The 13,570-nt window shown below is 41.8% G+C and overlaps 1 protein-coding gene across 2 annotated transcripts in view; it reads right to left on the bottom strand.

Annotated features, from left to right (window-relative positions):
* FEZ2 (fasciculation and elongation protein zeta 2) overlaps nucleotides 1–11,573 on the bottom strand; it is a 31,443-nt gene extending 19,870 nt beyond the window's left edge. For both annotated transcript variants that reach the window (XM_075412687.1, XM_075412688.1), the window contains exons 1-5: nucleotides 11,251–11,573; nucleotides 9,676–9,784; nucleotides 6,496–6,612; nucleotides 4,953–5,097; nucleotides 1,564–1,832 (exon numbers count right to left, since the gene is read on the bottom strand). In XM_075412687.1, coding sequence (XP_075268802.1) covers nucleotides 1,564–1,832; nucleotides 4,953–5,097; nucleotides 6,496–6,612; nucleotides 9,676–9,784; nucleotides 11,251–11,486 — 876 coding nt within the window. In that variant the 5' untranslated portion in view covers nucleotides 11,487–11,573. The remainder of the gene's footprint in view (nucleotides 1–1,563; nucleotides 1,833–4,952; nucleotides 5,098–6,495; nucleotides 6,613–9,675; nucleotides 9,785–11,250) is intronic.
* Between the last annotated feature and the right edge of the window lie 1,997 nt (nucleotides 11,574–13,570).

The following is a 13,570-nucleotide window of genomic DNA, read 5'->3' as shown; positions in this document are numbered from 1 at the left end:
CAATGTCTTCTATTGTTACCATATACTGTCATATGTGAAAGCACCATTCAAGTCTCTAAACTTGAAACTAATCAGAATAGCTTATGAGTCACTTGACTCAAGTTTCAAAATCGAGTAACTATTTTTCTTTCTAGTTAGAATACCACTTTTGTTTCTCCATGACCGAGAATCAAAAGGAGTACATTTGAAATTTTTACTGTGCTCTTGCAAAGGGATGACAATTTTGTATTACTTTCCAGACATATACTTTCTTAAGAGTTCCATTAAAACTTAGCTACGTACACAAAACATGACTTCTCATTAGACAGACAAGATCAGAACTCCATTGAGTTATGTCACAGTTACGTTATCCTTGTAAGTTTAGAAAAAGATTCTGAAGAATTAATGTTTCATTAAAAAATGTTTCTTCCTTATGTTTGAAAAACATAAGAACCCAAAAACCTTCCAATGTCAAACTGAGGCATTCTTTCTGGGACTTATCCAAGATCTAAGAGATCTCTCTTGAGAAGAGAAGGCTGTGAGATGACCTTATTGCAGCCTTTCAGTACTTAAATGTGGCCTATGGGAAAGATGGGGAAAATGTTTTTAGCAGAGCCTGTTGCGATACAACAAAGGGTAATGTTTTTAAATTAAAAGAGGGAAGATTTAGACTGGATATAAGGAAGAAATTTTTTACAGTGGTGGTGGTGAAAGATTGCCCAGAGAGGTGACACATACCCCATTCCTAGAAACGTTCAAGGCCAGGTTGGACAGGGCTCTGAGCAACCTGATCCAGTTGAAGATGTCCCTGCTCACTGCGGGGGGGTTGGGCTAGATGGCCTCTAAAGGTCCCTTCCAACCCATACTAGTCCATGGTTCTATGATCTACACTACATTAATCACATTTTCCACATCCTGTAAGAGACGCTTAGGAATTCTAACATTAACATCCCACTGAAGCAATTTAAAATTACACTACACAGGTAAGAAAGAAAAAAATTGCATTGACAAGATAATAACCTAATTTCTTTCATTCTCTGCCTCCTATAATTCAAACCCTGTTTGAAAGACATTCTTCCTTTTATTGCTATTTTCTGTAAAGAATAAACCAAATTATCTCCCCCCTGTACACCTGCACTACACTTTGGCCTCACACTCCTGTCTCTCATTGGATGTAGTAACTCTGCCACTGGTTTCAAGAGATCGAGGGTAAGACCTTTACTTTTTTCCTACCTAAAAACCAACTTGATCAATAAATATCTATGCAACTACACTGACAATAATCCTGAAATTCCTGCAAGACTAACAGTGGTACACACACACTAACACTCACACAGTGAAACCAAAGAGATAAATGAGTTTGCACACCGACAACAGAACACACAGCAGTACATCCAGAGACAGTATATTTTTTTCACAAGGCCACAAAAAAAATCTCAGTAGGAAGTGCCTAAGCCTTGTCTGCAAATCAAGGCATGGAATCAGGTGCACCAGGTATCTTGATATAATCTAGGACTACTACTTCCCGCAGGGAAAAAACAAAAAATATTTTGAATCTATAAAGAGTTACAAAAATTTTCTTACTGTTCCAGGCATATGACCTTTTTCTTGTTTGCCATTCTGAGGACTACCATTTTTCAGCTTCTTTTTCTTCTTTGCTGTTTCTTTGTGTTCTCTCTGTTTGTTTTGTACTTCGATGAGGACAGAAATGAAGCTGTTTTTCACTTCCTTCTCAAACTCTAACTCATCTCGTAGAGCCAACTGCTGTACCAGTTCCTCAGAATAATCCTTAATAGCAGTCTCAATTTCTTCTAGCAGTTCATTTAACTCAGCAACAGACAATCTTTTTACTCCTATAAATAATTCATATAAAAAGCAATCTGTCAAGATTTTAAGCACAAGAATACTTGTACGAATTACAAGAAAAAAGTACTTTGAAATTTTTCAAAACAAAAAATTCAATTCTAAAACTACATAGAGCAAAACAATATTCCTAAAGGAACAAATACATTACAAAGGTAACTAGATTAGCAACAAGAAGATTGTTAAACTTATTATTTATGAGAAATCTGAGATAATCTGCAAACATAAAGAGCATGTTATAGTTAAGGAAGCTGAAGTAAGCGCCAAACTTTTAATACTGAAACCTCTGTTAACTACTACTTTCCATCTATATTCACTGTTCAAAATAAAAGGTCTCCATACTTTCTGACACAACAATCAATACGTTGGCATTTCTGGAATCCTTGGATTCTTCACCTATGGTAATACAGAAATTCTATCCTATAAGCAAGGCAATCTTCTCAGGGATATTCCTAAGGTATGCATGCATAATAATAAAAGCTTGCACCAAACTTCTATGATAAGATTTTTAGATGCATTTAGTAGAAAAAACAACTAAATCCTCCAAATTTTTTTTGTCTGGGGATTGTAATCAAAAGCATGGCCTTGTATTGCCTGAAACAAGGACCCAGATCAAAACCAGCTGACAGGTTCATTTCAAGTAAAACCAAGCATTAACAGTTTTGAGAAAGCGTGAGACTGAATAGGTCAATGCTAAACCAGCAGCCTGCAAAATGTCAGCATGGAAACAAAAACCCTCCAGGTTTACATTTTAAAGGTACTACTGGGTCATGTGTTATAGAGAGTGAAATTGGGACCAAGAAGACTGTTCTGAGGCTTGCTTGGGTATAAAAGTGAGCACTTTCTTTGAGGACTGCTGTCCATTCCCAATTAAGTCCGACATACCTAGGAAGCTAGTAAGTCCCAGCAGGTGCTATGTCAAAGAACATAATTTTCATTGGCATTTGAGAAATGGCAAGTCCTGGTTACACTGAAGAGTACAAGCTGTTTAAGGACACTGCATAGATGTTCGTAATTATTTGGTTACACTGAATTAGTCTAGTAAATGTTACATCTAAAATAATCGTTACAAGGGAAAGCGCTTATGGACAAGTGTTGAAAAACACACATAAGTCCACAAACTACAAAAAAGTATAGGTCTTAGAAGCATCAAAGGTGAAACGTAATTTTCTCTCTTAAATTATAGCAGGGAAAAGTGATTGGAGAAAGCTCCGTGTCACTTATTTACTAAAGCAAACGCAATGAAACCTGTTAAGGCAATTGTCCAGCAAGGAGCCACAGTTCTGTAGAACAGCTTAGGCGTTAAACTCCATTCAAACACTCTAACAGTACCATATGCTGAAGGATCTAAGCTTCCAGTAGTTTGAAGTTTTATGAAATAAGACTACAGAGCAGCACCCTAAGCAACTGTGTTCCAAAAACACAGGTGCAGATTACCCAACCATAATCCTGACCTCTTTATAATAGATCAGCTGTCATGACCGAAGCCTACAAAAGGGCTTCATGGGAACTACTCAGCTGCCACTGGTGAGTGAAGACAGAGTAATTCAAATGCAGAAGTTTACTTGTATTAAATCTCAGATAGATAGGCTAAAGGACTCACCTGTGTAATCAGAGCTGTAACTGGTTTTATTTCTGGACTGTCTTAATACAAGTCTTTTACTATCCAAGAAAAAAAGTAAATACCAGCTTTGACTTCCTGCCCTCTATCCTAAATAACATCTCTGACTTGTCTTATAAAAGACACACAGTTTCTAGGAAAACCCTGCAACAATTTCAGAGAGATGCAGAGTAATTCTGAAGCAGGTTCGCACACAAAAAAAGGTAGTAAGAGCTTTTCATAAAACAGTCATCTGAAAGACATGAAAGCAGATTCCCAGAAACTAGAGAAGCAGTTAAAATTTTCTCCCAAAGTAACTCCAGGCATCGTTTGGTCAAGGATGACCTTTAAACCATAAAGATGCAACAGACAAAGACGAACTCCTGAGGCAAAGCAAAATAAATATGATGTGAAATGCCAAGCAAGCTTGATTATCTCCAAACCTAAGGACATATGCAACTGCCAGAAAAGTAGGAAGCTCAGCTGGGCAGGATACACTTTATTTTCACATTCCTCAAATTTATGTATTGAGACAGCTAAGAGTCCAACCACGAAAATGGAATCTCCTCCATAAATATGAAATGTAGCAGAAACTGTAAGTCACGTCACAACAGGTTAGACAGTTTTCTGAATTTTCTATAGAATTTACCCTGCTGACTCAGACTATAGGAAAGAAAGCACCAAACTTTGTAAGCAGGACCAAAGTAAAAGGATCATTTGGCAAAGATTCTTCGTGTTCCTACAGCTTTCTAGAACTGCCTGACAAAAACGTAGATGAAACAGTTTCCATCATGAAACTAATTAAGCACAGGGTTTTTTTATGAACAGTTCAACCTGCTACAATTTAACCATACATATAGTTTTTCCTTTCCTTTTGTATTGGAAAGAACAGATGATTTCACCTGAGCAGAAGAAGATACAAAGTTTTTTTTTAACTTTTAAACTTTTTGAAGAGGAATTGAAGGCGAGGAGAGAAAAATATGCAAGGTCCTTATGAGGGGAAAAAAACCAACCAACAACCTTTGTCTTCTTTTTGTGTTACTCTATATCAAGGTATGTTGCAGTGACTGAAATGGGACCAAAGAAACACTATTTTCTTTATTTAATGCACAGCTTTCAAGAGCTTTAGCTAATCTTCTTGAACACAGTGTACTAGCCTCAAGAAAATGTCTCACTTTAAAATACAGAAATTAATAAAGTTTAATCAAAATGATCGACTTATCACTTTACCTATGAAGGGACCTCATTCCAGTGAATTAAGTTTCAGTACATTTGCTTTAATTTGAAATTCTGTGAAGTTTTATTTTTATTCCAAACTATGAAAGCTGACACAGATAAGTCTTCTATTTATGTTCTAAATGTAGTGTCTTCTTTCAGGGCATTTTGAAAATATTTTTGAATGCAGATATTTCATAATAATGATTTATTATAAATCAAACACATGGCAAACCTATCTTTTAAACTATTTTCAATAAGCATACGAGTAAAATACTAAGTAAATATCACTTACTCTCTTCATAGCTGTTGTTCGTACTGGATCTCTTGAGTGTCTGAATTTCCTGGGAAAGGATGGAGAGCCGATCTGATTGGGTGGGCGTTTCATCGTCTTCTGGATCAGGTGATTCCTGCATCATTTCCTCTATTTCTTCAATCACCTTCAAAATATGAAAACCCTTATGAAAACCCTCCCTGCGCAAGAGAAACAGCCTGCAATCTGAAGCAAAGCTGTTAAGAGCTTAAGGTTGGTTTTCCTATTTTTTTTTTCTTTTTCACTTTCAATTAGCAAAGATGTTGCTGGATGAAACTAATACCAAGACTGGATTGAGGACAATCAACAAAATCATACTGACATTTCCTCCCCATCCTTGCTCTCTGAGAGTAAGCCTACCTTTTCCAGGCAAATTGGTGATCTCATATCAAGCAGTGTGGTGAAACTACACAGTTATCTCTCTACGAAGGCACACGTGGTTTGCTAAAGAGAACTGAACTAAAGAGTGAGCTGGGATACCTTTCCTGAGTATTCCGTTGAAGGAAAACAAAACAATAACAAAAACCGATTACGTTCCCACCCCCTATTTTACTACAATTCCCTAAGCAAAACAAAACAAAAAAAAAAAAAGGTTCTGCATAACTTGGAGATCTGCTGTGCTTATGAGAAGTTTTATGAACTGATCCATCATAACCTGAAGCCGATTTACATCCTTGGGTGTAAGATCTGAGCCAGACATAAAGTATGAGAAGAGAAATTCTGTGCATAGAGAGTTTACTTTTCAGTATAGAAATGACCATATTTCTGCAGGCTAAATTATTATCTGAAGAGCTGAATATCGCATCAACTTTTGCAGGTTTAAAGGCTGTAGACAGTGCCGAGATCCACCTCACAGCAAAAAAAGGCTGAGCCCATTCAAGCAATCCTGTCTCTCGTACTCTTAATAACCACGTCCATCAGATGTCACAGGTAACCATCTGAACAACAACAAAATACATTCTTGTACTTGCTTACTACAGCAAGATCTTAATGGACAGCCATTAACCTTACTCTGAAGGGCAATTTTCAGGATAAACTCAGTAAATCCATGGATTTTGAACAGAAGCCTTTAGACACCAAGTAATTCGAAAGCTTAGTAGCAGAACTGTTGATCTGCTCTCATATTAGGCAAAAACTTCAAAGAATTCTTGCTAACCACAAAGCCACATGAAGATATAAATGGCCATGAAGTCACGCTGGAAAACTACAAACTTTACAATATCACCCACATTCTGAGAATATTTTTGCTTCTTAGAACATACATTTAATTTAGTAGTATTTCTGACTAATTCATGGTAAAGAAATGCATAAAGACTTCAAAGACCCTGGACTATCAACCTCAGCTGAAGCACTGGAATACTTTTCAAATCTGAATGACGTAGTAATATCTCAAACATTATTATGACCTTAAATAAAGAACAATCAAGCTTAGCTATGGTGAACAGCAAGGATGAAGAACAAAAAAATAATTACAGACTAAAAGAAAATAGTACACCAACAACACTGTCTTTGCTGAACACTCTACCTGCTCTGCTGTGAAGAGTGGTTCATCATTGATGCAGGAAACAATGATAGAATGCATATCCAACTGTTCTCTCAGCTCTTCGTCATCTGACAGGTCAAGGTTCAAATTATCGTTTACCTAGAAAGCATGAAAATGTGTATTTATATAAATATATATACACATACTTGTGTGTGTAAAATACATGTATGTATATAAAAAATAAAAGCGGAACTAAAACTGAATTTTAAGAAGGAAACAGATTCCTTGCCCATAATAATAGACTCAATGATTCTTGTTGTCATGTACCTTAACACCTGAAATCAAAATTGTAATTGGAGGAAGTTAAAATAGCTGTCAGTCTTTAAATACCCGCAGCATATAAAGACCATATACATAGTGACACACAGACATCTGCACGGCAGGCAGTCAATCCAACGTAGGTATTTAAATGTTAAATGAAGACAGAAATCTGTCAGTGTGGGGTGAAAACCTATATATAAGCTCTACCATTACACAACTGTTATTTCACGTGCTTTTATAGTCCTACTTTTTCACATAATAGAAGATACGAAAAAAATTGTTTTAAAAACCAGAACACAGTTATTATGCCAGATTATTTAAAAAATAACCATATTGTTGAATATCTCAGGGTCCTTTAAAAAAGAAACAGAAGTAACGCTGTTCCCACACACATACCATCAAATTTCACTCATCCTTCAAAACTAAAGCTGTACATACAGGAAAGAACAGCTTTAAGTTTACCCTCTTAATCGGCCAGGTATATTTTACTCACACATAGTGATATATTCTAGTTTATTTACAAAGTTGTTTGGTTCTTCTGCACTTTGTCTGTTACTAGATTCCAGCCAAACCAACCTAGAAAAGCCCCCCGGCCCCCAAAAGCTGCGACCTCCTAACCCTTGACGTTTTGAGTTCCAACCACTTTAACTGATCTTTAGGCTACTTTACAAGCACTATGACTAGCTGCATAAAGTCCTTGGTCTTACTGTATCAGTTTTCAATTTTTGTTGCAATTCCTCCAATTCCTCTAGTTTCTTCAGAAACCTTAATAGTTTTCACACTCATTTTGAAGATGCTACTTATCTCCCCAGACAGCTAATCTATAGGGGAAAACATACAATTTGTATTTTTTCAGCCATCAGTCTAAAGTTAAATGTCCACTTTTTCCCAGAATCTGAAATCCAATAACCATGCAGTGACAAGGCTCCACTAAGAACACCTGTTCACCTACTGCACAGGTACATCTCAATTTTGACATGCTTTAACGTCCGCAGTCCTGAAATGTTTTTCCATGCATATAAGATTATGACAACAGCTATAGGACAGTAAGCAAGGATAACAGTTTATCTAGAAAGTAGTCAGCTTCCCCTCCCAACATCTCCAGAAACAACATTCTGAGAGACTATCAGAATATATTCTGATAATTTAGGCTAACAAACCACCTTAAACAGCCCAAGCTACAGCTGATGCCAAAAGGACCACCTGGCCTTCCACCCAGCCACACTCCATGACTGTTTCAGTCCTCACACTCCTACCATGGAATGACCTGTTTAAAAGCAATCTAACAAAAATATGACATAAACACACAATTGCATAATTCTGTTCCTTGTACCGCTGTACAACACTTCCACTCAACTACTTCCACTTCAGAGCTGTACAAACGTGTTCACAGATCTGTGATGTGAAGCAACAACTATTAGATGAATTAGCACCATTCACCTTAACATTATTTCCCTACTAAAATGGGAAGAGAAATACTTCAAGCATATTATTAGTTTCAAACGCATCAAGGAAGTGTTGCTTAGGTGTTCATATTCATTGTGAGAAAGTTAAAACAAGCTACTAGCTGGTCCGTATGTGCTGTCACATATCCAGAAATACTGCTCAAACACAGAGAAGTAGAAAAAAAGCATGTCAAATGCTCCCAAGCAGACGGGCTTTACACATCAAAAGGCATGCCAGGTGGAGTGAAAGCTGAAAAAACTTGAGGTATGTTTAATCCATGAACTGATTTTTCCTCTACTGGCAGCATTCCTAAAATTCTTTCTAATCCAGCAACACCACATTACATTTTTTTATGTAGTTCCTTCATAACTTCCTGCGAAGAACTTACAAAAATTATATGAAAAGTTTTTTTATATTGTACCTAGTTTCTTATCAAGAAATCCATCAGTCTTCCAGTCCATTTTTCAGTCACACAACAAGGCCACAGCACGGGGAGCTGGAAGTCTTTTTACTTTAAATGTAAAGATTTAATTACTCTAAAACCATTTAGAAAATCTGAACAAACACTCTAATAAAAATTAGAATAAACACAAGTCAAATTCAAGGGATAATCATCACTCTTGAAATGAGAAAGTGAGTTCCAAATTGCCATCTTCCCCTGCTGAACCCCAAAGCATCCTCTTCAGCACAACAATCTTTGTTCCTGTCACAGTAAACAGAGCTGTAGGTTATATAATGGATGGCAGAAGTTAAAGCATTACCCTATTTCCAGGTTACACACACAGATATTTTTACAACATAACTTCACTGTGTTTAAAAGATAAACCACTCCTTTCCTCAGAAGAGCTGGGAGATCTGAAGCGTTCTAATCCACTTTTAGGAAGATCAGAGGATCGCCCTTTTTATAAACCTCTCTGAAGCAATTCACTCCCTGCTCCTTCCCCAGACGACTATTCTACTTGTTAAATAAGAAAAACAAAAACTCTTGTGCTTCAGTGTCTCCTGGGTCACCTTTCCTGTAAAAGAAGCCACTTTAGTCTCCACCGGACTGCAGAATGAGATTAACTTAAAAAGTTCACACTAGATTTACTAATTCAGAGTACTCCTGCCTCTTCTCCTCCCTCCCTTACCCAGAATAGCGTTCAACATGAAACAGACAGTAGAAAGGTTTTATGTGAAACACTTCCTCATTTTACAATTACTTCTGTCATGCTCTGGCTCTAATGAACATCCATCTAAAACCAACCCCGAATTATTCCAACCCAGGGAGATGCAATCAAACATCAATGGTTGTTTGATTTTTTGATTTTTAAAAACCACTCATGTGCAATGACAAGCACTAAAAATATTTTAAGCCATTTAATAACAACAGTCTTTTATACAAATGCAAATTGTTTTATTTCCCTGCTGAGAACAAAAGACCCAAAGATGGTATTTCTGCTGATTAGAACTTACCCCTTTTTCTGAAAGATTGAGTGTTGGCAAGTGCAAAGCTCTGGTGTGGGAAGATTTCCAGTCAACTGGCATTACGTTACCATAATTATCAGTCAAAGCATTCCAAATCCTGGAGAGAAGAATAAAGAAACTAGAATGCACACCTTAAAACAAGCAGGAACCAATCAGTAGTAAACACAATCTGTAATGATAATATGCTTCTGTCAATAACTACTTTTTCCTCTCTAAATATTCATCTATGAGTTACTGACAATATTTTTATAATGTTTTGAAGCTAAGAGAAAATGTTTCTTGTAAATATAATTTATTTCCATTTTTAAACCAACAATGTAAGCACAGCGGTGAAATATAACAATGCAACGAAGAGACACTTTCATTACTAACTATATTACCGCAATCAGTATCTTTTTTGGGGGTGGATGAGTCCTTTGATGACATTTGAGCTCAGCTATAAATTACATTCCTAGTGTTGTTGCTGTTTTCCTTGCCTTTTGCACCTTAAAACCAGGAATTAGCAGAGGCTGAGTAGCAAAGCCTGAGCCAAATCTTACCTAGTTTCTTTCCATTTATCACAGAATACTGAGCATGCACAAATTATACTAAAATCTTGCAAGAATTTCATTTTATCCAGAAGTACTCTAGCTGAGCTCAGCCCACCACTCTCGTCTACGGGTTGATCTTAACTGTGTCTACAGTGTCCAGCCACTCTGGCTTTACCAGAGGCGTGCATATGCAGCCCTGTCCTGGCGTGCCAGCTCAGATTCGGAACGGAGCAGCCCTATCAGCAGCCTGCTGCCCCAGGCCAGCCACCGAGCCCTGCGGGTGCGTGTTTGGAGGGGCTGCCTAGCCAGCCTCAGAGGAGGTCAGAGCAATGGCTGGGAAGGGCAGACACAGCTTCATCGCTGCACAACACATCTCCGACATGTGGTTCTTTGAACTTTCCTCACTGTCTATACCATAGACCTCTAGTCTTCTGCTGTTTGTTTCTTTCCTCTCTTAGAATAAAGACATACAACTCAGTTACCTCAAAGTAAAACTGCAGTATTTTTAACGTAGGTAAGCTGACTGAAATTTACTGGAAAATAACAAGTATAAATACTCATAAAATAATATTAAAACCAGGAAAGCAGCACAGAACAGAAAAGCTCCACTGCTCAGGGGACAAAGCAATTATCGCAGCCGCAGCCGAGATTTTGGTCTCCGTCTGCTTCCCGCCCTTGCCGTGGTTAACGTCAAACACCGACACAGCGGGCACTCTGCACGGAGACCAGCAAGCACTGCCCTTGGCCGCTCCGCTGCGTCTCCCGGCCCGGCAGGTCGGAGGCACCGGGACTCTCACGCCCAGCGGAGAGAACCCAGCAGGCTCCGTACCCAGCCGCCGCCGCGCAGGCCGGCCGGGCCCGCCGGCCCCCAGCTGCAGCCCCGGCGGCGGGGAGAGGCCCAGGTCGGGAGGCCCACCCGGGCGCGGCGCTTCCGCAGGGCAGGGCTGGCGAGCCCCGGCGCCAGCAAGCCCCCCGGCTCCGCGCCGGCGTTCCCTCAGGAACACATCCCCCCCCGCCGCCGGCCTGCACTCACTCGTCGTCCTGCAGCGCGCTCTGCTCCGTGAGGGGCCGCAGCGGAACGCGGCTCTCCCCGCCGCCGCCAGCCCGGGCCTGCGGGGGCTCAAAGCAGAGGGACAGCTTCGCCCCCAGGTCCCCACCGCCCCATCCGCCTTTGTCGCGGGCGGGCTCGGGGCCGCTCCCCGCCGAGGGCTGGAACCCCGAGAAGTCCTGCCAGTCCCCCGGGTCCCGCTGCGAGGCGGCCGCCGCCATAGCTGCCGCCGCCGCAGCTAGAGACGCCGGGCTGCGCGCCCCCGTCTGCTGCTCCCGGCGGTGCGCGCTCCCGCCGCCTCCCGCAGCTCGCGGGGAGGGGGGGGCAGGAAGGGGGCGGGGCGTGTGGCGGCGCGAGGCTGCCCAGTGGGCGCAGCGGGCGGGGCACGGCGCGGGCGCGGTCGCCCCTGTGAGAGCGAGGCGGGCTCGGGCGGGCCCCGGAGCTCCCTCGGGCCTGGGGAAGGGGGGCGGGCTCGGCAGGGCCCTGGGGCTCCCTCGGGCCTGAGGCAGGCCAGGCGGGCCCGGCCGGGCCCCGGGGCTGCCTGGGCCCTGGGGAAGGCGAGGCGGGCTCGGCCGGCTCGGCCTGCGGCCGTGACACCGCTTGCAGGGTGCCGGTGGGCTCGGTTCTGCGCAGGGGCGGCGGCAGCCTCAGGGCTGAGGCCGGTGCTGGGGAGGCGGCGGGGAAGGGCAGTTCACCGGGGAGGCGGAAGGGAGTGTTTGCAATAATTTCGTTGTAATCTGGTAACCCAGGGGTGGGTGGTGTTTTGGCTGTTGTTTTCCCATCCATTCAGCCACCCAGCATGTATGGCAGCAAGTTTGGGAGATAGCTGGTTCTTACTGGCACAGTCACAGATCACGGAATGTTCTGGGTTGGAAGGGACCTCTGTGGGTCATCTAGTCCAACCCTCCTGCCGAAGCAGGGTCCCCTACAGCAGAGGACCTTGTCCAGGCGGGTCTTGAATTCATCTCCAGAGAAGGAGACTCCACAACCTCCCTGGGCAGCCTGTTCCAGGGCTCCATCACCCTCAGAGGGAAGAAGTTCTTCCTCCTGTTCAGACGGAACTTCCTGTGCCTCAGTTTGTGCCCATTGCCCCTTGTCCTGTTGCTGGGCACCACTGAAAAGAGTCTGGCCCCATCCTCCTGACACCCACCCTTAAGATACAAGCATTTGTAAGGTCCCCTCTCAGCCTTCTCCAGGCTGAACAAGCCCAGCTCCCTCAGCCTTTCCTCGTAGGCCCATCCCCTGCTAGCTGTATATTGCCTCCTTATGTGCAACAGTTTACACGGGCTTTTCTTATCTACTTCTTTGAGCTGCTGTAAGCTTTTGATATCCCAAAGTACGTAGCAGGAATTTTCTCTGCTCAACTGCTTGAATGTGGTTTGAGCCTCCTTCAAGTTTCTTTTCATGCTTCCTGCTTGATGCTTGGAAAGAGACCCGTCGAGTGGAAAATTCCATCCCGGTTAACTGTCTGCCTGCCACTGAGGTAATTTGAACACCTTCGTCCTACTCTGCTCAGTTACAGCTTTTTCAAGCCAACAAACCCGAGTATACATAGGCGTTCAAGCATGATCCTTTCTGACATTGGGAGTGGGGCAAAGGAGGCCAGGAATACTTTGAGTATTGAAGTGTGGATGCACCATTGTTTTATTCATTAGTGTAATGCCGTTTTCTGTTCCATTCTGATGAAAAAATGTTTTCAGGCAGAATTTGAAGATGCTCTTCTAGAAGACAGAGTCTTCCACAGCCATAGTCCTGGGAAGGAGCAAAAAATGCTGGAAGGGATAACTAGCAAGGGAGAGGAAATTACTGGAAGTTTGGCATATGTAAATGTAAAGGGATGCACAAAAATACCCATCTAGCCTAGTCAAAGTCAGTTACAGGCTTTGCAGTAACAGTCACTGCTTGGGAATTCTGGATTATCGTAGCCAGCTCTGGTCGGTAGCAATCCAAACAGTAAATACGACGCTAGGCGCAGGGTGTACCATGTTTGAGCAACGTGGACATTTTCAGTCCCTTTACCCTTGATCTCAGAAGGAGCTAACAGAAGAAGTGCAAGGAATGGCCAGGTTGGCCAGAAGGTATGGAACAGCGCCCAAAGAATCAGATCTCGGGCTTTTCAGCACAGAAAGAATGGAGAGAAGGTACAGGTCTCTACATTAATGGGTGGCGCACAGATACTGATCCCCTGCTGCTTTCAATGGGGAAAGTCAGGGCTATCAAATGAAACCATCAAGATGTTCAAAGAAAGAAAAGGAGGCAGTTTTTCACGGAGCAAGTAGTTAAGCTGAAAAACTCCTTGCCTCAG

This window comes from Opisthocomus hoazin, chromosome 2 (assembly GCF_030867145.1).
Source record: "Opisthocomus hoazin isolate bOpiHoa1 chromosome 2, bOpiHoa1.hap1, whole genome shotgun sequence".
In the NCBI taxonomy this organism is placed as follows: Eukaryota; Metazoa; Chordata; class Aves; order Opisthocomiformes; family Opisthocomidae; genus Opisthocomus; species Opisthocomus hoazin.
The sequence above is the reverse complement of the archived record's forward strand: the minus strand, read 5'-3'. Positions and strand labels throughout refer to the sequence as shown.